General features: G+C 65.1%; 1 protein-coding gene across 1 annotated transcript; it reads left to right on the top strand.

The window, feature by feature from the left end:
- Nucleotides 1-575: 575 nt before the first annotated feature.
- Nucleotides 576-17,773, top strand: SHANK1 (SH3 and multiple ankyrin repeat domains 1; the record flags this gene model as incomplete). Its single annotated transcript, XM_082785691.1, has 14 exons — nucleotides 576-609; nucleotides 3,819-4,066; nucleotides 5,191-5,394; nucleotides 7,513-7,584; nucleotides 8,348-8,456; nucleotides 9,513-9,670; nucleotides 11,717-11,884; nucleotides 12,845-12,961; nucleotides 13,785-13,862; nucleotides 13,966-14,032; nucleotides 14,259-14,532; nucleotides 16,173-16,342; nucleotides 17,241-17,354; nucleotides 17,698-17,773. Coding segments are annotated over exons 2-14 (1,826 nt in total), but the record flags the coding sequence as incomplete, so codon positions are not given.
- Between the last annotated feature and the right edge of the window lie 3,820 nt (nucleotides 17,774-21,593).

Below are 21,593 nucleotides of genomic sequence, written 5' to 3'. Positions count from 1 at the left end.
ACCCCCCCCTTTTTCACCCCCCCATTTTATTCCCCTTTTTCCGTCTCCCCTTTTACCCCCCCCTTTTTTTTATCCCCCCCCCTTTTACCATTTTCTCCTTTTTTTACCCCCCCTTTTTACTCCCCCCTTTTACCCCCCCAGTTCCCCCCCCTTTTTACCCCCCCATTTTTACCCCCCCTTTTACCCCCCCAGTTCCCCCCCCCTTTTTTACCCCATTTTTTTTACCCCCTCCTTTTGCCCCCCCCTTTTGCCCCCCCTTTTGCCCCCCCCTTTTTTTACCCCCCCCCCTTTCCCCCCCCCCTTTTCTCCCCCCCCCTTGGCTAAGGGCACCAGGTGGGGGGGGCTCAGTGGGCGTGGCCTCACACAGGAGGCGTGGCCTTGATGGGCGTGGCCTCACACCGGGGCGTGGCCTCGCAGTGGGCGTGGCCTCGCCCCTCGCTCCATGGGCGGGGGCGGGCGATGCAGGAGGGGGCGTGGCGCCGGGGTGGGCGTGGCCTGCGGCGCTAAAGGAGGCGTGGCCGTGGGGGCGTGGCCACGGCGGGGGGGCGTGGCCGGGCGGAGGCGGCCGCCGGCGGGGCCGAAGCCGCTCAGCTCCGGGGGACCCCGCAGGTAGGGGGGGGGCGTGCAAAAAGGGGGGGGGGGGCGTGCAAAGGGGGGGTGGGCGTGCAAAGGGGGGGGGCTGTGCAAAAAGGGGGGGGGCCCGGGGGGCTCCGGGGGGGGCTCCGGAGCAGGGCCGGGAGGGGCGAGGGTGGAAATGGGGGGGGGGGGGGGTCGGGGCCGTGCGGGGCGTGCAAGGCACGGGGGGGGGGAGGTGTGCAAGGCACGGGGGTGTGCAAGGAGCCGGGGGGGCGTGCAAGGAGCAGGGGGGGCGTGCAATGCACCGAGAGCGTGCAATGCACCGGGAGCAGCGTGCAATGCACGGGGAGGGGCGTGCAAAGCCCCCCCCGGGCCGTGCAACCCCCCCGAGCCGTGCAAAGCCCCCCCCGGGTTGTGCAAAACCCCCCCCTCCGAGCCGTGCAAAGCCCCCCCCCCCGGGCCGTGCAATGCCCCCCCGGGGGCGTGCAGTGCCCCGGCAGCAGCGTGCATTGCACCGGGCAGGGGCGTGCAACGGGGGCGTGCAAGGCTCCGGCTGCGGGATCCGCGCGTGCACGGCCGTGCAAAGCCCCGGGAAGGGCGTGCAAAGCGTGCGGGGGAAGGGCGCGAGCACCGGGGCCGTGCAATGCACGGGGGAGGTCGGTGCAATGGGGGCGGGTGGGCGAGCGTGCAAGGCACGGGGGGGAGCGGTGCAACGGGGGTACGGTCGTGCAAGGGGGGGGCGTGCAACGTGGGGTGGGGGGGATGCTCGTGCAAAAGGGGGGCCCCACGCGCCTTGCAAGGCGTGGAGGAGGATGGGGGGGGGGGCGGCGACACCCGTGGGCGTGCGTTGCACGTGGCCCGGGGGGGGGGGGGCGGTGCACACGCGTGTGCGAGCGGCGCCGTGGCCTCGTTTGGCCTCGCTTGGCCTCGATTCCGCCTCCACCCCAAAAAAAGCCTCGCACGTGGGGCCGGCCGGCCAGTGCCCCCCCCTCCCCCCACACCCGGGCTGCACCTGTGGCCGGGCACACGCGTGTGCAAGCGTGCAAGGGGCGCGTGCAGGGGGCGCGTGCACACTCCCCGGGCCACGTGTGCGTCGCATGGGCACTGAGCGCACCTTGCACGGGGGGGGGAGCGCCTTGCACGGGGGCCGCGTGTGCCTTGCACGTGCCGGGCACCTTGCACGGGGGTGTGCGCGCTCACGTGTGCGCGGACGCCCGGTCCTGCAGCGCCCGACGGTTGCCATGGAAACGGCAAAGGAGCCTGGGAAAAAGCCCAGCACGGGGCCGGGCGTCGCACGACCGCCGTGCACGGCCCCCTCGTGCTTGCACACGCGTGTGCGGCCCTGCACAAAGGGTCGCTGCATGCGCGTGCTCCCACACACGTGTCACCCCCGTGCACGCATGCACAGGTGCTCGCCGTGCGTGCACACGCTTGCACCTGCACGCTCACGCACGTGCCCCTTGCACGCACACGCTTGCACACATGTGCTCACTATTGGTGCATGTGCTGCTACATGTGCATTGACTTGCACACCCGCTCACATGCATGCACACGCTTGCAGGTGTGCGCTCCCTGCGCAGCCACACGCTTGCACAGTGCTCCCTGGGGCTGCACACCCACACGCGTGCACCGCTCGTGCACACGCATCGTGCACAGACGTGTGTGCTCCCCGTGCACGCCCACATTTGCACACGCACACACTCCCTGTGCATGCACATCCATGCTCAGGGTGCACAGACACACTCCGTGTGCACATGCACGGACCCTTTGTGCACACCCTTGCACACGCACGCACTTTTTGTGCACATGCTAGCAGATACGTGCTCCCCATGCATGCACACGCTTGCACACACGTGTGCCTTCCATAAATGCCATAAATGCACACTTCTTCATGCATGCACACGCTTGCACCTTCAATACACGTGCAAACACACTTGCTCCTTGTGCATGCACAGGCTTGCACACGCCTGCACTTTGCACACCCGTGCTATCACACTTGCGGGTGCATGCACACGCTTGCACACGCTTGCACCTTGCACGCCCATGGTGCTACCACGTTGCTCCCCGTGCATGCACACACACACACACATGTACCCTCCCCGCCTTGGCATGCTCACACGCGTGTGCTCCCCACGTTTGCACACGCGCCCCCCCCGTGCCCCCCAACCCCCCTCGGCGCCGCCACAACTGGTTCAAGGGCCCCCAAGGTCACGGCGCCGGCGCCGATCTGGGGCTGGGCCCCCCCGGGACGCGCCCCACTTCCCGCCACCAGAACTGGGGCGCGGGGCCGGGCGTGCGAGGGCGGGGGCGAGCGTGCGAGGGCCGGGCGGGGGCACGGGCGGGGGCGTGCAACGAGCGTGCCAGGGTGGCACCGGGGGGCACACGGTGCTGCCACCCCCCCCCCAAGCCGTGTGCAAGTGGCCCCAGTGCTGCCACGCGCGTGCGTGACCCCTGGTGTGTGCACACGCGTGTGCAAGGGGTGCAAGTGCACGGGTGCTGGGGGTGCTGGGGGGGGTCCCCTGCCTTTTACAACCCCCCCCCAGCACCCTGACCCCCCTCCCACCCCATCCTGGTGCAGCAACCCCGTGCACACGCACGCAGCACCAGCTCTGTGCACACGTGTGTGCAAGCCTGTGAGTGCTATGGGGGGGGGATTGGGGGTGCTGGGGGGTTTAGGGGTGCAAAGGGGGGGTCCCCAACTTCTCTCCCCCCCCCTCTCAGCACCCTGACCCCGTATGGACCCCATCCTGGTGCAGCGACCCCATGCACATGCACATACCCCCAAGCGTGTGCACGCGCGTGTGCAAATTTGGGGGGTGTTGATGGAGTTTGGGGGTGCTGAGAGGGGTTTTGGGGTGCTGGGGTGGTCCCCCCACTTTCCCCCCAGCACCCTGACCCCATATGAGCCCCATGCTGGGACAGCAACCCCATGCACACGCATGTACCCCCATGTGTGCACACGCGTGTGAAAGCCTGGGGGTGCTAAGGGGGGGATTTTGGGGTGCTGAGGGGGGATTTTGGGGTGCTGGGGGGGATTTTGGGGTGCAGGGGGGGGTCCCCCACTTTCTCCCCCCCTCCCAGCACCCTGACCCCATATGAGCCCCATCCTGGCGCAGCAACCCCATGCACCCCAATGTGTTTGCACACGCGCGTGCGACCCTGGGGGTGCCAGGGGTGCTTTTGGGGTGCCGGGGGGAGGTTTTGGGGTGCTGAGGGGGGGTCCCCACCTGTGCCCCCCCCAGCGTGTGATGGTGCAGCGGGCGCCGGGAGCATGCCGCGCACGCCGGCCTCCAGTGAGGAGGAGGAGGGCCGGGGCTCCGAGTACCCCGAGGGCGACTCGGATTCGGGGAGCTCCCGCGAGGGCCCCCCCGGAGCCAACCCGGGCCCCCCCAGACCCCGAGGGGTCCCCCCCAGACCCCCCCCGGCCCCCGACGACACCCACTTCAGCATGATGGTGTTCCGCATCGGCATCCCCGACCTGCACCAGACGGTGAGGGGGGGGGGTCCCCAAAATAAGGGGGGGTCTCCAAATAAGGGGGGGTCTCCAAATAAGGGGGGGTCCCCCCAAAATAAGGGGGGGTTGGGCAAAATAAAGGGGGATGCCCATAAGAGGGAGAGTGCCCAAATGTAGGGGGGGCATCCCTTAAAATAGGGGGTCCATAAGCAGGGGGGTCCCCAAAAGTAGAGGGGGGGTCCCCATAAATGGGGGTGTCCCATAAATGGGGGGGTCCCATAAATGGGGTATCTCCCCCCAAATAGGGGCTTAGGCCAAAAGAGGGGGTTCCCCTTAATATGGGGGTCTACCCAAAATGAGGGGGGGGGGTCACCATAAATGGGGGAGGTGTCCCAAAAATAAGGGCAGTCCCCATAAATGGGGGGGGGGGGCTGGAAATATGGGGATCCCCATTCCCAGGACCCTCCATGAGTACATTTGGGGGGGTTCCCCCCTCCCAGGACCCCCCCCAGGTCCATTTAGGGGCACTCCCCATTCCCAGGACCCCCCATGGGTGCATTTAGGGGGGGTCCCCATCCCCAATCCCCCCCCAGGCACATTTAGGGGGGGTCCCCATTCCCAGGACCCCCCTTGTACATTTAGGGGGGGTCCCCATCCCCAATCCCCCCCCGGGTCCATTTAGGTGGGGGTCCCCATCCCCAATCCCCCCCCAGGTCCATTTAGGGGGGCTCCCATTCCCAGGACCCACCATGTGTCCATTTTAGGGGGGGTCCCCATCCCCAAGGCCCCCCCCCCATGTACATTTAGGGGGGGTTCCCCCTCCCAGGACCCCCCCCAGGTCCATTTAGGGGGGGTCCCCATTCCCAGGACCCCCCATGGGTACATTTAGGTGGGGGTCCCCATCCCCAACCCACCCCCCCGGGCCCATTTAGGGGGGCATCCCCACCCCCAACCCACCCCCCCAGACCCATTTAGGTGGGCATCCCCCCCCCCCACCCCCCCACCCCCCCCACCCCCCCCCCCCATTTACTGCTGCCCTTCCCTTCCCCATCCCCACCTCCCCACTTCAACCTCCCCCTCCCCACCTCCCCATCACTCCGGATGGGGGGGGGTGATCCCACCTCCCCCTAATTTTTAACGTGTGTCCCCCCCCCCCCCAGAAGTGCCTGCGCTTCGACCCGGGGGCGGCGGTGTGGGCGGCCAAGCAGCAGGTGCTGTGCACGCTGACCGAGGGCCTCCACGACGGCCTCAACTACGGCCTCTTCCAGCCGGCCGCCGCCGGCCGAGACGCCAAATTCCTGGACGAGGAGCGGCCCCTGCGCGACTACCCCCAGAGCTTCGAGCAGGGCGTGCCCTACCTCGAGGTGGGCGGGGATCAAAGGGGGCGGGGCTGAAAAGGGCGGGGCCTGAGAGGGGGTGGGGCCTGGAAGGGCGGAGCCTCAAAGGGTGGGACATAAGGGGTGGGGTTGGGGAATGGGAGGAGGTCTGGGGGCTCAGGAAGGGCGTGGCCTGCCTCGAGGTTGGCGGGGCTTAAAAGGGCGGGGCCTAGAGGGGCGGTGCCTGAAGGGGCGGTGCCTAGAAGGGCGGGGTGCGAGAGGGCGGGGTCTAAAGGGAGGGGGGTTGGGGAATGGGAGGGGGTCAGGGGGCTCTGGAAGGGTGTGGTCAGGCTCAGGGGGCGTGGTCAAGAGGTGGGCGGGGCTTAAAAGGGGCGGAGATTAAAAGGGCGGGGCCTGGAGGGGCGGAGCCTCAAAGGGTTGGGCACGAGGGGATGGGGTTGGGGAATGGGAGGAGGTCTGGGGGCTCTGGAAGGGCGTGGTCAGGCTCAGGGGGCGTGGCCAGAGGTGGGAGGGGCTTCTAGGGGCGGGGCCTAAAGGGGTGGGGCGCGAGGAGGCGGGGCCTCAAAGGGTGGGACATAAGGGGTGGGGTTGGGGAATGGGAGGGGGTCTGGGGGCTCTAGAAGGGCGTGGCCTACCTCGAGGTGGGCGGGGCTAAAAGGGGGCGGGGCTTAAAGGGGGCGGGGATTAAAAGGGCGGGGCCTGGAGGGGCGGAGCCTCAAAGGGTTGGGCACGAGGGGGTGGGGTTGGGGAATGGGAGGGGGTCTGGGGGCTCTGGAAGGGCGTGGTCAGGCTCATGGGGCGTGGTCAAGATGTGGGCGGGGATCAAAGGGGGCGGGGCTTAAAGGGGGCGGGGCTTAAAGGGGGAGGGGCCTGTAGGGGCGGAGCCTCAAAGGGTTGGGCACAAGGGGATGGGGTTGGGGAATAGGAAGGGGTCTGGGGGTTCTGGAAGGGCGTGGTCAGGCTCAGGGGCGTGGTCAAGAGGTGGGAGGGGCTTAAAGGGGCGGGGCCTGAGGGGGCGGGGCCTAAAGTAGTGGGGCGCGGGAGGGCGGTGCCTCAAAGGGTTGGGCACAAGGGGGTGGGGTTGGGGAATGGGAGGAGGTCTGGGGGCTCTGGAAGGGCGTGGTCAGGCTCAGGGGGCGTGGCCAGAGGTGGGCGTGGCCTAAAGGTGTGGGGCTCGAGGGAGCGGGGCGAGAAAGGGCGGGGTCTCAAGAAGTGGGGTTGGGGAATGGGAGGAGGTCTGGGGGTTCTGGAAAGGTGTGGTTAGGCTCAGGGGGCGTGGTCAAGAGGTGGGCGGGGTCCTAAAGGGCGGGGCCTGAAGGGGAGGGGCCTATAAGGGCGGGGTGCGAGAGGGCGGGGTCTAAAGGGAGTGGGGTTGGGGAATGGGAGGAGGTCTGGGGGCTTAGGAAGGGCGTGGTCAGGCTCAGGGGGCGTGGTCAGAGGTGGGAGGGGCCTCTGGGGGAGGGTTCCTAAGGGGCGAGGCCATAGGGGGTGGGGTCTCCGGGGGTGGAGTCTCAAGGGGTGGGGGGAAAAAGGTGGAGTGAGGGTGGGGGCAGGGAGGTGGGAGGGGCTCTGGGGAGAAAGGGGTGTGGCCTACTCAGGGGGCGTGGCCAGGACTGGGTGTGGCCAGAGGGGTGGGGACTCTGGGGGCGGAGTCTCAGGGGGGTGGGGCCAAAAAGGGTGGGGTTGGGGAATTAGGTGGGCGTGGCTCTGGGGCGTGGGGTGGGCGTGGTCTGCGTCAAAGTGGGAGGGGCTAGAGGTGGGCGGGGCCTCCCGTGGCGGGAAAAAAGGGGCGTGGCCAGGATGGGTGGGGCACCTGGGGGCGGAGACAAAAGGGTGGCCTGGGGAGGGGCAAGGGGTGGGGTCACCCCCAGGGCAGTGGGAGGAGCTTGAGTGGGTGTGGCTAAATGTGGGCGTGTCTCCCAATCGACCACGCCCTCCTCGAGCTTGGGGGCGGGGCTTGGAGCAGGGGCGTGGCCTGCGGCAGGGGCGGGGCTGAGCGAGGAGTGGGTGGAGCTTGGGGGTGCAGCATGGGCTGAATGGGAGGGGGCGTGGCCTTTGTGGGGGCGTGTCCTTCTTGGGGGCGTGTCCTCCAGGGGGGCGTGTCCCTGCCGAGGGGGCGTGCCCCTGGCTGACCCCGCCCCCCAGTTCCGGTACAAGACGCGGGTGTACAAGCAGACCAACCTGGACGAGAAGCAGCTGGCCAAGCTGCACACCAAGGTGGGCCCCGCCCCCCGCCCCGCCCCCCGCCCCTTGGCCACGCCCCTTTTTACATGACCACGCCCCCTCCGCTGGGACACGCCCCCTTCCGCGTGGCCACGCCCCCTGCATGGGTTCCCCGTAGGCGGTGGGCTCCCGTGGTGGCCCCGTGACCCCTCGGTGACCCCATGGCCCCTCCATGACCTCAAGGTCCCCACGGTGTCCCCATGGCCCCCCAGTGTCCCCCCAGTGTCCCCCCAGTGTCCCCACACCTCCCCATGCCCCCCCGTGTCCCCTCACCCCTCGGTGTCCCCATCGTGTCCCCAGTGTCCCCCCACGCCCCCACTGTCCTCTCAGTATCCCCCACGTCCCCATATCCCCCCGGTGTCCCCCTGTCCCCTGGTGTCCCCCCGGTGTCCCCCTGCCCCCCAGTGACCCCCAGCTGTCCCCTGGTGTCCCCCTTCTCCCCAGTGACCCCCAGCTGTCCCCCTGCCCCCTGGTGTCCCCCCGGTGTCCCCGTGTCCCCCAGTGTCCCCCTGTCCCCCGGTGACCCCCAGCTGTCCCCCAGTGTCCCCCCCGGTGTCCCCTGGTGTCCCCCTGGTGTCCCCCTTCCCCCCAGTGACCCCCTGTTCTCCCTGGTCCCCTGGTGTCCCCCTGCCCCCTGGTGACCCCCAGATGTCCCCCGGTCCCCTGGTGTCCCCCCAGTGTTCCCCTGCCCCCCGGTGACCCCCAGCTACCCCCTGGTGTCCCCCCCCGGTGTCCCCATGTCCCCCGCTGTCCCCAGACGGGGCTGCGCAAGTTCCTGGACTACGTGCAGCACGGCTCGGCCGAGAAGGTGGCGCGGCTGCTGGACCGCGGCCTCGACCCCAACTACCACGACTCCGACTCGGGGGGTGAGTGTCCCCCTGTCCCCCTGTCCCCACGTCCCCGTGTCCCCATGTCCCCCGTCCTGTGCCTCAGTGGCCCTGGCAGCCCAGCCCCATGTCCCTGGGGAGGACTTGATGGCCCTGGTGGCACCCCTGGGGACACCCCTGTATCCCTGGGGACACCCCCATATCCTTGGTGGCACCCCTGGGATGTCCCCAAGCCCCCTGGTGGCACCCCTGAGATGTCCCCAAGCCTCCTGGGGACACCCTTGTATCCCTGGGGACACCCCTGTATCCCTGGGGACACCCCCATATCCCTGGGGACACCCCTGGGATGTCCCCAAGCCCCCTGGGGACACCCCCATATCCTTGGGGACACCCCCAGAATGTCCCCAAGCCCCCTGGGGACATTGCCACGTCCTTGGTGGCACCTCTGGGATGTCCCGTGTCTCCTTGGGGACATCTCCGTGTCTCCGGGGACAGCCCCAGGGTGTCCCTGAGACCCTTGGGGACATCACTGTGTCCCTGGTGGCACCCCTGGGATGTCCCCAAGCCCCCTGGGGACGCCCCCATGTCCCTGGGGACATGCCTGGGATGTCCTTTATCCCCTTGGGGACACCCCCAAGCCCCTGGTGACACCCCAGGATGTCCCCGGTGACACCCCAGGGTGTCATCTACCCCTTTGGGGCCACCCCCACACTGCTGGTGACATCCCAGGGTGTCCCTTATCCCCTTGGGGACACCCCCACATCCCTTGGGGACACCCCCATGTCCCTGGAGGCACCCCTGGGATGTCCCCAAACCCCTTGGGGACACCCTCAGGATGTCCCTAATCCCCTTGGGGACACCCCTGGGATATCCCTTATCCCTTTGGGGCCACCCCCGTACCCCTGGTGACACCCCAGGGTGCCCCTCACCCCCTCCCTCCCCACGTCCCCATGCGCCCCCCATCGTCCCCAAGCCCCCCGCAACCCCCCCGCCCCATTACGCCCCCGGCTCCCTTTCCCCGGGGGGTTGACGTGGGTGCCACCGGGCACCCTTGGGTGCCCCCCGGGTGACGTGGGTGCCGCCGGGTGCCCCCAGAGACGCCGCTGACGCTGGCGGCGCAGCGCGAGGGTCCGGGGGAGGTGGAGATCATCCGGCTGCTGTGCCTGGGGGGCGCCCACCTCGACTTCCGCGCCCGCGACGGCGCCACCGCGCTGCACCGCGCCGTCTGCACCCGCCGCTACCCCGCCCTGCTGGTACGCGGGGGGCACCCATGGGTGGCGGGGACCCCTGGGTGGTGGGGATTCATGGGGGTGTGGGAGGGTGGACGGGCACCCATGGGTGGTGGGGACCCTTGGGTGTGGGAGGGTGCACGGGCACCCATGGGTGATGGGGACCCTTGGGTGTGGGAGGGTGCATGGGCACCCATGGGTGGCGGGGACCCCTGGGTGGTGGGGATTCATGGGGGTATGGGAGGGTGCACGGGCACCCATGGGTGATGGGGACCCTTGGGTGCGAGAGGGCGCACAGGCACCCGGGGGTGGTGGAGACCCCTGGGTGTGGGAGGGTGCATGGGCACCCATGGGTGATGGGGACCCTTGGGTGTGGGAGGGTGCACGGGCACCCATGGGTGATGGGGATCCATGGGTGTGGGAGAGTGCATGGGCACCCATGGGTGACGGGGACCCATGGGTGATAGGGACCCCTGGGTGTGAGAGGGCGCACAGGCACCCATGGGTGATGGGGACCCTTGGGTGATAGGGACCCCTGGGTGTGAGAGGGCGCACAGGCACCCATGGGTGATGGGGACCCTTGGGTGTGGGAGGGTGTATGGGCACCCATGGGTGGCGGGGACCCCTGGGTGGCGGGGATTCATGGGTGTGTGGGAGGGTGCACGGGCACCCATGGGTGATGGGGACCCTTGGGTGTGGGAGGGTGTATGGGCACCCATGGGTGGCGGGGACCCCTGGGTGTGGGAGGGTGCACGGGCACCCATGGGTGATGGGGACCCTTGGGTGTGAGAGGGCGCACAGGCACCCGGGGGTGGTGGAGACCCCTGGGTGTGGGAGGGTGGACGAGCACCCATGGGTGGCAGGAACCCCTGGGTGTGGGAGGGTGTATGGGCACCCATGGGTGATAGGGACCCCTGGGTGTGAGAGGGTGCACGGGCACCCGTGGGTCGGTAGGAGCATGCACGGGCACCCATGGGTGGCAGGGAACCCTGGGTGTGGGGGAGCATGTGCAGGCACCAATGGGTCTGTAGAAGCATGCACGGGCACCCATGGGTGCCAGGGACCCGTGGGTCTGTAGGAGCGTGCATAGGCACCCATCAGCTTGCGTGGGCACCCATAAGTGTGCATGGACACCCATGGGTGTGCAAGAGCTTGCACAGGCACCCATTGGCTTGCATGGGCACCCATAAGTGTGCACGTGCACCTATGGGTGTGCAGGAGCGTGTACAAGCACCCAGCAGCTTGCATGGGCACCTGCAAGGATGCAGGGGCACCCATGGGTGTGCAGGAGTGTGCACGGGCACCCATGGGTGTGCATGGTGCTGTGCGTGCTGCCGCAGCGTGTGTGGGTGCTGGGCATGCAAGGGGGTGCAGTGGGTGCACGTGTGCAATGGGTGCACGTGTGCAATGCATGTGCGGGTGTTGTGCTTGCACGGGTGCAATAGGAGCTGGGTGCAATGGGTGCTGGGTGCAGTGGGTGCAATGGGTGCTGGGTGCATTGGGTGCAATGGGTGCTGGGTGCAATGGGTGCAATGGGCGCTGGGCGCAATGGGTGCTGGGTGCAATGGGTGCTGGATGCATTGGGTGCAATGGGCACTGGGTGCAATGGGCGCTGGGTGCAATGGGTGCTGGGTGCAATGGGTGCTGGGTGCAATGGGCACTGAGTGCATGGTGCAATGGGAGCTGCATGCCCAGGTGCAGTGGGTGCTGGGTGCAATGGGTGCAATGGGTGCTGGGTGCCAGGTGCAATGGGCACTGGGTGCAATGGGTGCCAGGTGCTGGGTGCAATGGATGCAGTGGGTGCCAGGTGCAATGGGTGATGGGTGCAATGCATGCAATGGGCACCGGGTGCAATGGGTGCTGGGTGCAGCGGGCGCTGCACACCCAGGTGCAATGGGTGCAATGGGTGCCAGTTGCAATGGGCACACTGAGTGCTGGGTGCAATGGGTGCAATGGGCACCGAGTGCAATGGGTGCTGGGTGCAGTGGGCGCTGCACACCCAGGTGCAATGGGTGCTGGGTGCAATGGGCACTGGGTGCAGCGGGTGCTGGGTGCTGGGCGTCCCCGCAGGCGCTGCTGGACCTGGGGGGCTCCCCCAACTACAAGGACCGCCGGGGGCTGACCCCCCTGTACCACACGGCCATGGTGGGGGGCGACCCCCGCTGCTGCGAGCTGCTGCTCTACAACCGCGCCCACATCGGCACCGTCGACGAGAACGGCTGGCAGGAGATCCACCAGGTCACCGCGTCCCCATGTCCCCATGTCCCCCTGTCCCCATGTCCCCCTGTCCCCATGTCCCCAAGTCCCCATGTCCCCAAGTCCCCGTGTCCCTATATCCTCCACGTCCCCATATCCTTCATGTCCCATGTCCCCATGGTCCCCATGTCCTCCCCGTGGTCCCCAGTGTCCCCCAATGTCCCCACGTTGCCCAATGTCCCCACGCTTCCCAGTGTCCCCCAGTATCATCCCCAGCATCCCCCAGTGTCCCCATGTTCCCCAGTATCTCCTCCATGGCCCCATGGCCCCAGTGTCCCCCAGTGTCCCCATGGTCCCCAGTATCTCCATAGCCCCATGGCCCCAGTGTCCCCCAATGTCCCCATGCTTCCCAGTGTCCTCCCCATGTCCCCGTGCTCCCCAATGTCCCCTCAATGTCCCCATGTCCCCCAATGTCCCCAGTGTCCCCCACACATTCCCCAGTATCTCCTCCATCATCCCCAGTGTCCCCAAATCTCTCCATGTCCCCCAATGCCCTCATGTCCCCCTATGTCCCCAGTGCCCCCCAATGTTCCCCAGTATCTCCCCCATGACCCCAGTATCTCCCCCAATGTCCTTATATCCCCCAGTGTCCCCCAGTGTCCTCGTGTCCCCATGTCCCAGTGTCCCTCAGTGTCCCAGTGTCCCCAGTGTCCCTCCCATGTTCCCCAGTATCTCACTCATGGCCCCAGTGTCCCCCAATTTCCCTGTGACCCCCAATGTCCCCATGTCCCCCAATGTCCCCGTGTCCCCCAATGTCCCCCAATGTCCCCCTGTCCCCCAGTGTCCCCCACTGCCCCCCAATATCCCCGTGTCCCCAGTGTCCCCCATTCCCCAGTTACCTCCCCCATATCCCAGCGTCCCCCAATGTCCCCACACCCCCAGCGCCCCCCGCACCCCCCGGCGTGTCCCCGTGTCCCACGCCCCGTGTCCCCGTGTCCCCAGGCGTGCCAGCACGGCCACTCGCAGCACCTCGAGCACCTCCTCTTCTATGGGGCCGAGGCAGCGGCGCAGAACGCCTCCGGGAACACCGCGCTGCACATCTGCGCCCTATACAACAAGGTGGGGACGGGGACACTGGGGGACACGGGGATGGGGACACGGGGATGGGGACATGGGGATGGGATGGAGACATGGGGACAGGGACGGGGAGACAGGGAAATGGGGACAAGGACATGGGGACAGGGGATATGGGGACGGGATATGGGGACAGGGACATGGGGATGGGGACGTGGGGATGGAGACATGGGGATGTTATGGGACATGGGGACAGGGACGGGGTACGGGGACATGGGGATGGGGATATGGGGATGGGGACATGGGGACTGGGATGGGGACATGGGGACGTTGTGGGACATGGGGACAGGGACAGGGACACGGAGATATGGGGATGGGGACATGGGGATGGGGGTTATAGGGACAGGGACATGGTGATGGGGACGTGGGGATGGGGACATGGAGACAGGGAAATGGGGACAAGGACATGGGGACAAGGACGTGGGGATGGGATATGGAAACGGGATATGGGACAGGGACGTGGGGATGGGGACATGGGGATGGGGATACAGGGACAAGGACATGGGGACAGGGGATATGGGGACAAGGACATGGGGATATGGGGATGGGGGATATGGGGACAGGGACATGGGGATGGGGACACGGGGACTGGGATGGAGACATGGGGACGTTGTGGGACATGGGGACAGGGACAGGGATACGGGGATGGGGACAGGGACACGGGGATGTGGGGATGGGGATGGGGACATGGGGATGGGGGATACAGGGACGGGGACACAGGGATGGGGACAGGGGATATGGGGACATGGGGGACATAGGGGTATGGGCTATGGGCTATGGGGCCACGTGCCGTGCCCCCCCCCCCCAGGAGAGCTGCGCCCGCATCCTGCTGTACCGGGGGGCCAACAAGGAGGTGAAGAACAACAGCGGGCAGACGCCCTTCCAGGTGGGGACACGGGGACACGGGGGAGGGGACACACACGGTGAGGTTGGGGGGGGCGCGGGGACCCCCAGCTGAATGTGTCCCCAACGTGTCCCCCCCCCCCCAGGTGGCCGTCATCGCGGGGAACTTCGAGCTGGGGGAGCTGATCAAGAACCACCGGGACTCGGATGTGGGTGAGTGGGGGGGGGGGCGTGGGGACACGGGGGGGGCGCTGGGGACATGGGGGGGCGCTGGGGACATGGGGGGGGCGTTAGGGACATGGGGACATTGGGGGGCGTGGGGGATATGGGGGGGATATAAAGGGATGGGGGGGGACAGGGGAGCTAAGGGGGGACATGGGAGCCCCCCCCACACCCATGGGTGCCCCCCCACCCATGGGTGCCCCCCCCCCCATCCCAGTGCCGTTCCAGGAGAGCCCCCAGTTCGCGGGGCGTCGCCGGGAGGGGGCGCGGGGGGCGCTGCCCCTGCCCCAGCGCCTGCTGCGGGCCAACAGCGACGCCGGGGCGGGGGGGCCCGAGTGGGCTCTGAGGGGCCCCCCCGGCGCCCCCCCGGCCCCCCGCGCCCCCACGGGCACCCTGCGCAGCGCCAGCAGCCCCCGGGGGGCTCGTGCCCGCTCCCCATCCCGGGGCCGGCACCCCGAGGAGCCCCGCAGGCAGCCCCGGGGGAGGCCAAGGTACTGGGGGGGGCGGGGAGGGGGATATGGGGGTGGGGGGGCGATGGGGACAATGGGGACAGGGGGGTGATGGGGACGATGGGGGTGACGGGGATGAGGGAGATGATGAAGATAATGAAGATGATGGGGGTGATGGAGGCGATGAGGATGATGGGGAGGATGGAGATGAGGATGGTGATGAAGATGATGAGGATGATGGAGATGATGAGGATGAGGATGATGAAGATGATGGGGTGATGGAGATTATGAGGATGATGGAGATGATGGGGATGATGGAGAGGATGAGGATGATGGAGATTGTGGGGATGATGGAGATTATGAGGATGATGAAGATGATGGGGATGATGGAGGCAATGGGGGTGATGTAGATGATGAGGATGATGAAGATGATGGGAAGTATGGAGACGATGGGGATGATGGAGACAATGAGGATGAGGATGATGGGGACAATGGAGATGATGAAGCTGATGGAGATGGTGAGGATGATGCAGACAATGGAGATGATGGGGATGATGGAGACAATGAGGTTGATGGGGATGATGGAGACAATGGGGATGATGGGGATGATGGAGACAATGGGGATGATGGGGATGATGGAGACAATGGGGATGATGGAGATGATGAAGATAAGGAAGATGATGGGGGTGATGGAGACGATGAGGATGATGGGGGTGATGGGCATGGTGGAGATTATGGAGACCATAGGGATGATGGGGATGATGGAGACAATGGGGGTGATGATGATGGGGATGATGGGGACAATGAGGATGATGACAATGATGGGGACAATGGGGACAATGGAGATGGTGATGATGGAGATGGTAGAAATGATGGGGACAATGGGGGTGATGAGGATGATGAGGATGATGGAGATGATAAGGATGATGGAGATAATGGTAGAAATGAGGACAAATGATGGGGATGATGGAGATGATGAGGATGATGGGGACAATGGGGACGATGGAGATGTTGGGGACGATGGAGACAATGATAGACATGATGGAAATAATGATAGAAATGATGGAGACAATGGGGATGATGGGGATGATGGAGATAACAATGGAGATGATGGAGACAATGGGAATGATGGGGACAATAGGGATGATAGGAATACTGATAAGAAAGGCGGAGATAATGATGGAGATGGTGGGGACGATGGAGATGAGGAGGATATTGGGGATGGTGGAGACGATGGGGATGATGGAGATGATAGGGATGATGGAAATAATTATGGAAATTATGGGGACAGTGAGGATGATGGAGACAATGATGGAGATGATGGGGACAACGGGGACGATGGAGACGATGGGGACGATGGAGACGATGGGGATGATGGAGACAATGATAGAAATGATGGGGACAACAGGGATGATGAGGATATTGGGGATGATGGAGATGATGGGGATGATGGAGATAAATGATAGGAACGGTGGGGACAATGGGGATGATGGAGATGATGAGGACAATGGAGATGATAAGGATGATGGAGATCATGATAAGGGATGCTGGAGACAACTATAGAAACGATGGAGACGATGAGGATGATGAGGATGCTGGGGACAATGGGGCCGCTGTGGGGCGGACACCACCGGGCCCCCCAACCCTGACGGGTTGCCCCCAACCCCCCGGTGCCCCCGCAGCTCGAGCGGGGGGGGTCGTGAGCCGGGCGCCCCCGGGGGGTCTCTGGGCCCGCGGGGCGTGAAGCGCAAGCTGTACTCGGCCGTGCCCGGCCGCTCCTTCCTGGCTGTGCGACCCTACCAGGCGCAGGGCGAGGGCGAGCTCTCGCTCAGCAAGGGCGAGCGCATCAAGGGTAGGTGGGTCACGGGGGGGTGGGGGGGCACCCAAGGGTGCGTGGTGGGTGGCCAGCGCCCGGGGGCGTGCGTTGGGTTGGGAGTTGGGTGCCCCTGGGTGCATTTTGGGTGGGCGTTGGGTGCCCCAACTGTGGGGTGTGTGCGTTGGGTTGGGTGTTGGGTGCCCCTGGATGCTTTTTGGGTGGATATTGGGTGACCTGGGTGCATTTTGGGTGGGCATTGGGTGACCCATGTCCATTTTGGGTGAATATTGGGTGACCTTGGGTGCATTTTGGGTGACCTGGGTGCATTTTGGGTGGGCATTGGGTGCCCCAACACCTGGGTGCATGCGTTAGGTTGGGTGTTGGGTGCCCCTGGGTGCATTTTGGGTGGAGATTGGGTGACCTGGGTGCATTTTGGGTGCCCCTGGGGCCATTTTGGGTGGATATTGGGTGACCTGGGTGCATTTTGGGTGACCTGGGTGCATTTTGGGTGGGCATTGGGTGCCCCTAGGTCGATTTTGGGTGAACATTGGGTGACCTGGGTACATTTTGGGTGACCTGGGTCGATTTTGGGTGAACATTGTGTGACCTTGGGTGCATTTTGGGTGACCTTGGGTGCATTTTGGGTGGGCATTGGGTGCCCCAACACCAGGGTGCATGCGTTGGGTTGGGCGTTGGGTGCCCCTGGGTGCATTTTGGGTGGCTGTTGGGTGACCTGAGCCAATTTTGGGTCCATTCTGTGCGTTTTTGTCTGCCCTGGACACTTGGGTCCATTTCGGGGGGGCACACAGGGTGCTTGGGTGCACGCCCTGGAGTGGGGGGGATTTAGGGGTGCGGGGTGGGGGGTTAGGGGTACGGGGGGGGGTCTGGGGGTGCCGTGCCCACCCCCATTCCCCCCCCCCTTTTTTTTCCACAGTGCTCAGCGTGGGCGAGGGGGGGTTCTGGGAGGGGCAGGCGCGGGGCCGGGTGGGCTGGTTCCCCTCCGAGTGCGTCGAGGAGGTGCCCGCGCGCACCCCCGAAGGGAAGGCAGGTACGGACCCCCCCCCCAAAAAAAAAAAAAAAACACAACCCCAGACCCCCAACCTTGACCCCCCCCCCCCAAAAAATGGGACCCCAAAATTTTGCCCCCAGATGTGACCCATCGCCTGGGGGGGACCCCAAAACACAGCCCATGAGACCCCCCCCCCAGTCTGCCCCCCCCCCCCAATTGGACCCCCCCCAATTCCTCCCTCTCCTAAAACACCCCCCAGGGCCCCCAAACTGCCCCAAACTCCCCCCATTTTGGGCTGCCCCCCCCTCCCCGGATTCCCCGGACCCCCCCCCAAGTTTTTGGGGTGCCGGGGCCCCCCCGACCCCTTTGTGCCCCCCCCCAGAGAGCCGCAGTGACAAAGCCAAGCGCCTCTTCCGCCACTACACCGTGGGCTCCTACGACAGCTTCGACGCCCCCAGGTGAGGCCCCCCCAAACCCCAAAACCCCCCCAAGCCCACCCCAGGACCCTCCCCAACCCCAAATCCCCAAATCCCCCCCCACTTGTCCCCAAAATGCCCCAAATCAGCCCCGAAAGCCATGAAATCGCCCCAAAATGCTCCCCAGAAGACTCGATGCACCCCCCCCCACCCCAAAGTGTCTCCCAAACCCAAATCCTCCCAAATTTACCCCAAATCCTCCAAGGTGCTCCCAACCCCCCCTCCAAGAGCCTCATCCCCCCCAAATCCCCCTGATGCCCCCAAATTCCCCTTAAATTGCCCCAAACACCCCCAGGATGCCCCAAGTACCCCCAGCACCCCCAAAACACCACTAAATCCCCCCAGAACAGCCCCAAACACCCCAAACCCACCCAAAACAACCCAAATACTCCCAAACACCCAAATTGTCCCCCAAAACACCCCAAATGCCCCCAAAATGCCCCCAATCCCCCCCAAAGAGTCTAAATCCACCCAAATCCACCCAAAACGCTTCAAATCCCCAAATGGCCCCAATCTACTGAAAACACCCCAAAGCCCTCAAAACTCGCCAAATTCACCCAGAATCCCCCAAATTCCCCAAATCCACCCAAAGCACCCCAAATCCACCCAAAACTCCCCAAGTTCCTCCAAACCCTCCAATTCCACCCCCTCTAAATGCCCCCAAAATACCCAAAACCCTTGAAATTCCCCCAAGTTCCCCCAAACATTCCAAAACACCCTAAATCCCCCCAAATCACCAAAACCACTCCAAATCCTCCCCAAATACCCCAAATCCTCCCCAAATACCCCAAATCCTCCCCAAACACCCCCAAGCTCCCTAAATTGTGCCAAAACATCCCAAGTTTTCCCCAAACACCCCAAATCCCTCCAACCACCCCCGATGCCCCCAAATGGCCCCAATCCACCCCAAACGCCCCAAATCTCTCCAAAATAACCCCAAGGGCTCTAAATGGTCTTAATTCCTCCATAATCCACCCCAAATCCTCCGAAATCCACCCCAAATCCTCTGTAATCCATCCCAAACACCCCAAATCCACCCCAAACACCCCGAATCCACCCCAAACACCCCAAATCCCCTCAAAACACCCAAAATCTCCTCAAAACTCCCCACACCCCTCAAAACACCCCAAACCCACCCAAACCAACCCAAATCCCCTCCGAACACCCCAAGTGCCCCCGATCACCCCAAATCCCCCCCCACCCCCCCTCCCCGTGCCCCTCCCCCTCCGGCTATGGGGGAGGGGCTCCCCTGGGTCCTGTCCTGGTTCCTCCCCTCCCCCCCCCATGTCCCTCCCCTCCCCCACCCCCACCCCCCCCCCCGTCCCATTTTGGTGGCTTCGGGGCGCGGCGGCGGCGGCTTCGGGGCGCTGAGGGGGGGCCGGGGGCACCCATGGGTGCTGTGGGACCCCCCGGCCGGCGCCATGGGGCCGGAGGAGCCGGGGTGAGTTGGGGGGGCTGTGGGAGGGGGGCAGCTGGGGGGCTGGGGCAGTTATGGGGCAATTGCATGGGGGGGGGGGGCAGTTATGGGGCTGGAGGGGTCTGGGGGGCAGCTGCTTGGGGGGTGCTGTGGGGCTGGGGGGCAGCTGTGGGGCTGGGGGGTCTATGGGGCAGCTGCTTGTGGGGCTGGGGGGGCAGTTATGGGGCTGGGGGGGCAGTTATGGGGCTGGGGGGCAGTTATGGGGTTGGGGGGGCAGTTATGGGGCTGGGGGGGCAGTTATGGGGCTGGGGGGCAGCTGGGCTGGGGGGCTGGGGGATCTGTGGGGCAGGAGCTTATGGGGCAGTTGTGGGGCTGGGGGGGGCACTTGTGCAGCTTGGGGGGATTTGGGGGGCTGGGGGGCAGCCGGGGGGCCTCGTGCAAGGGGGGGGGGGGCTGCGTGTGAGTGCGTGTGCGTGTGCCCCACACGCGTGTGCCGTCCCGTGTCCCCGTGCACGCGTGCGGTACCGGGTGTCCTCGTGCAAATCCCTCGTGTGCATCCCCGTGCAACCCCTCGTGCAAATCCCTCGTGCAAAATCCCTCGTGCAAATCAGCGTGCGAACCCTTGTGCAAATCCCCGTGCAAATCCCTTGTGCAAATCAGCGTGCAAAACCCTCGTGCAAACCCGTGTGCAAAACCCTCGTGTAAATCCTTGTGCAAAATCCCTGTGCAAACCCTCGTGCAAAATCCTCGTGCAAAATCCCCGTGCAAAATCCCCGTGCAAATCCCCGTGCAAATCCCCGTGCAAGCCCTTGTGCCCGGATAGGGTCGCGGTGCTGGATTTTGGGTGCTCGGGGTGGATTTTAGGGTGCCCCAGTGGTGCTGTACTGGGTGCTGGTGCTGTACTGGTGCCGTACTGGGTATTGTGAGGGTGCTGGAGCTGTACTGGTTCCATACTGGGAGCTGTACTGCTGCTGTTCTGGGTGCTGGTGGTGCACTGGTTTCATACTGGGAGCTGGACTGGAGCTGGACTGGGTGCTGGAGCTGTACTGGTTCCATACTGGGAGCTGTACTGCTGCTGTTCTGGGTGCTGGTGGTGCACTGGTTTCATACTGGGAGCTGGACTGGAGCTGGACTGGGTGCTGGAGCTGTACTGGTTCCAGACTGGGAGCTGGACTGGAGCTGGACTGGGTGCTGGAGCTGTACTGGTTCCATACTGGGAGCTGTACTGCTGCTGTTCTGGGTGCTGGTGGTGCACTGGTTTCATACTGGGAGCTGGACTGGAGCTGTACTGGGTGCTGGAGCTGTACTGGTTCCATACTGGGAGCTGTACTGGAGCTGTACTGGGTGCTGGAGCTGTACTGGTTCCATACTGGGAGCTGTACTGGAGCTGTACTGGGTGCTGGAGCTGTACTGGTTCCATACTGGGAGCTATACTGCTGCTGTTCTGGGTGCTGGTGCTGCACTGGTTTCATACTGGGAGCTGTACTGGAGCTGTACTGGTGTTGTTCTGGGGGTGCTGGTGCTGTACTGGTGTTGTGGAGGTGCTGTACTGGTGCCACACTGGGTGCCATACTTGATGCTGATGCTGTACTGGTCCCTTACTGGTGTTGTACTGGTCTCACGCTGAGTGCAATACTGATGGCATGCTTGTCCCACACTGGTTCTGTACTGGTCCTGTACTGGTCTGTACTGGTCTCACACTAGGTCCCATACTGGTGCCATGCTGGTCCTGTACATGGCCCATACTGGTCCCACACTGGGTGCCATACCAGTCCCACACCAGTCCCATACTGGTGGCATAGTAGGTGCCTTGCTGGTCCCATACTGGTCTCACACCAGTCCCATACTGGTCCCACAGTAGGTGCCATACTGGTCCCACCCCAGTCCCATACTGGACCTGTACCAGTCCTCTACTGGTTTTACCCTGGTCCCCCCCCAGTCCCCTACTGGTCCCATCCCAGTCCCCCCAGTCTCCTCCCAGTCCTCTCCCAGTTCCCCCCAGTCCTCTCCCAGTCCCCTCCAGTCCTATACTGGTCCCACACCAGTCCTTCCCAGTCCCCCCCCAGTCCCCTAGGTGTCCCCCAGTCCCCTCCCAGTCCTCCCCCAGTCCCCGCCAGTCCACCCCCAGTCCCCTAGGGGTCCCCCTCAGTCCCCTACTGGTCCCCTCACAGTCCCCTCACAGTCCCATACTGGTCCCATCACAGCCCCCCCAGTCCCCTCCCAGTCCCAACCCAGTCCCATACTGGTCCCATCCCCTCCCCCCCAGCCCCATACTGGTCCAATCCCAGCCCCCCCAGTTCCCCCCAAGTCCCATACTGGTCCCATCCCAGCCCCCCCAGTCCCCTCCCAGTCCCATCCCAGTCCCATCCCAGTTCCATACTGGTC

The sequence above is a fragment of the Aythya marila genome, assembly GCF_965140915.1.
Source record: "Aythya marila genome assembly, contig: HAP1_HAP1_SCAFFOLD_964, whole genome shotgun sequence".
In the NCBI taxonomy this organism is placed as follows: Eukaryota; Metazoa; Chordata; class Aves; order Anseriformes; family Anatidae; genus Aythya; species Aythya marila.
Note: the sequence above shows the minus strand (reverse complement) of the source record. Positions and strands in the feature narration are given on the sequence as shown.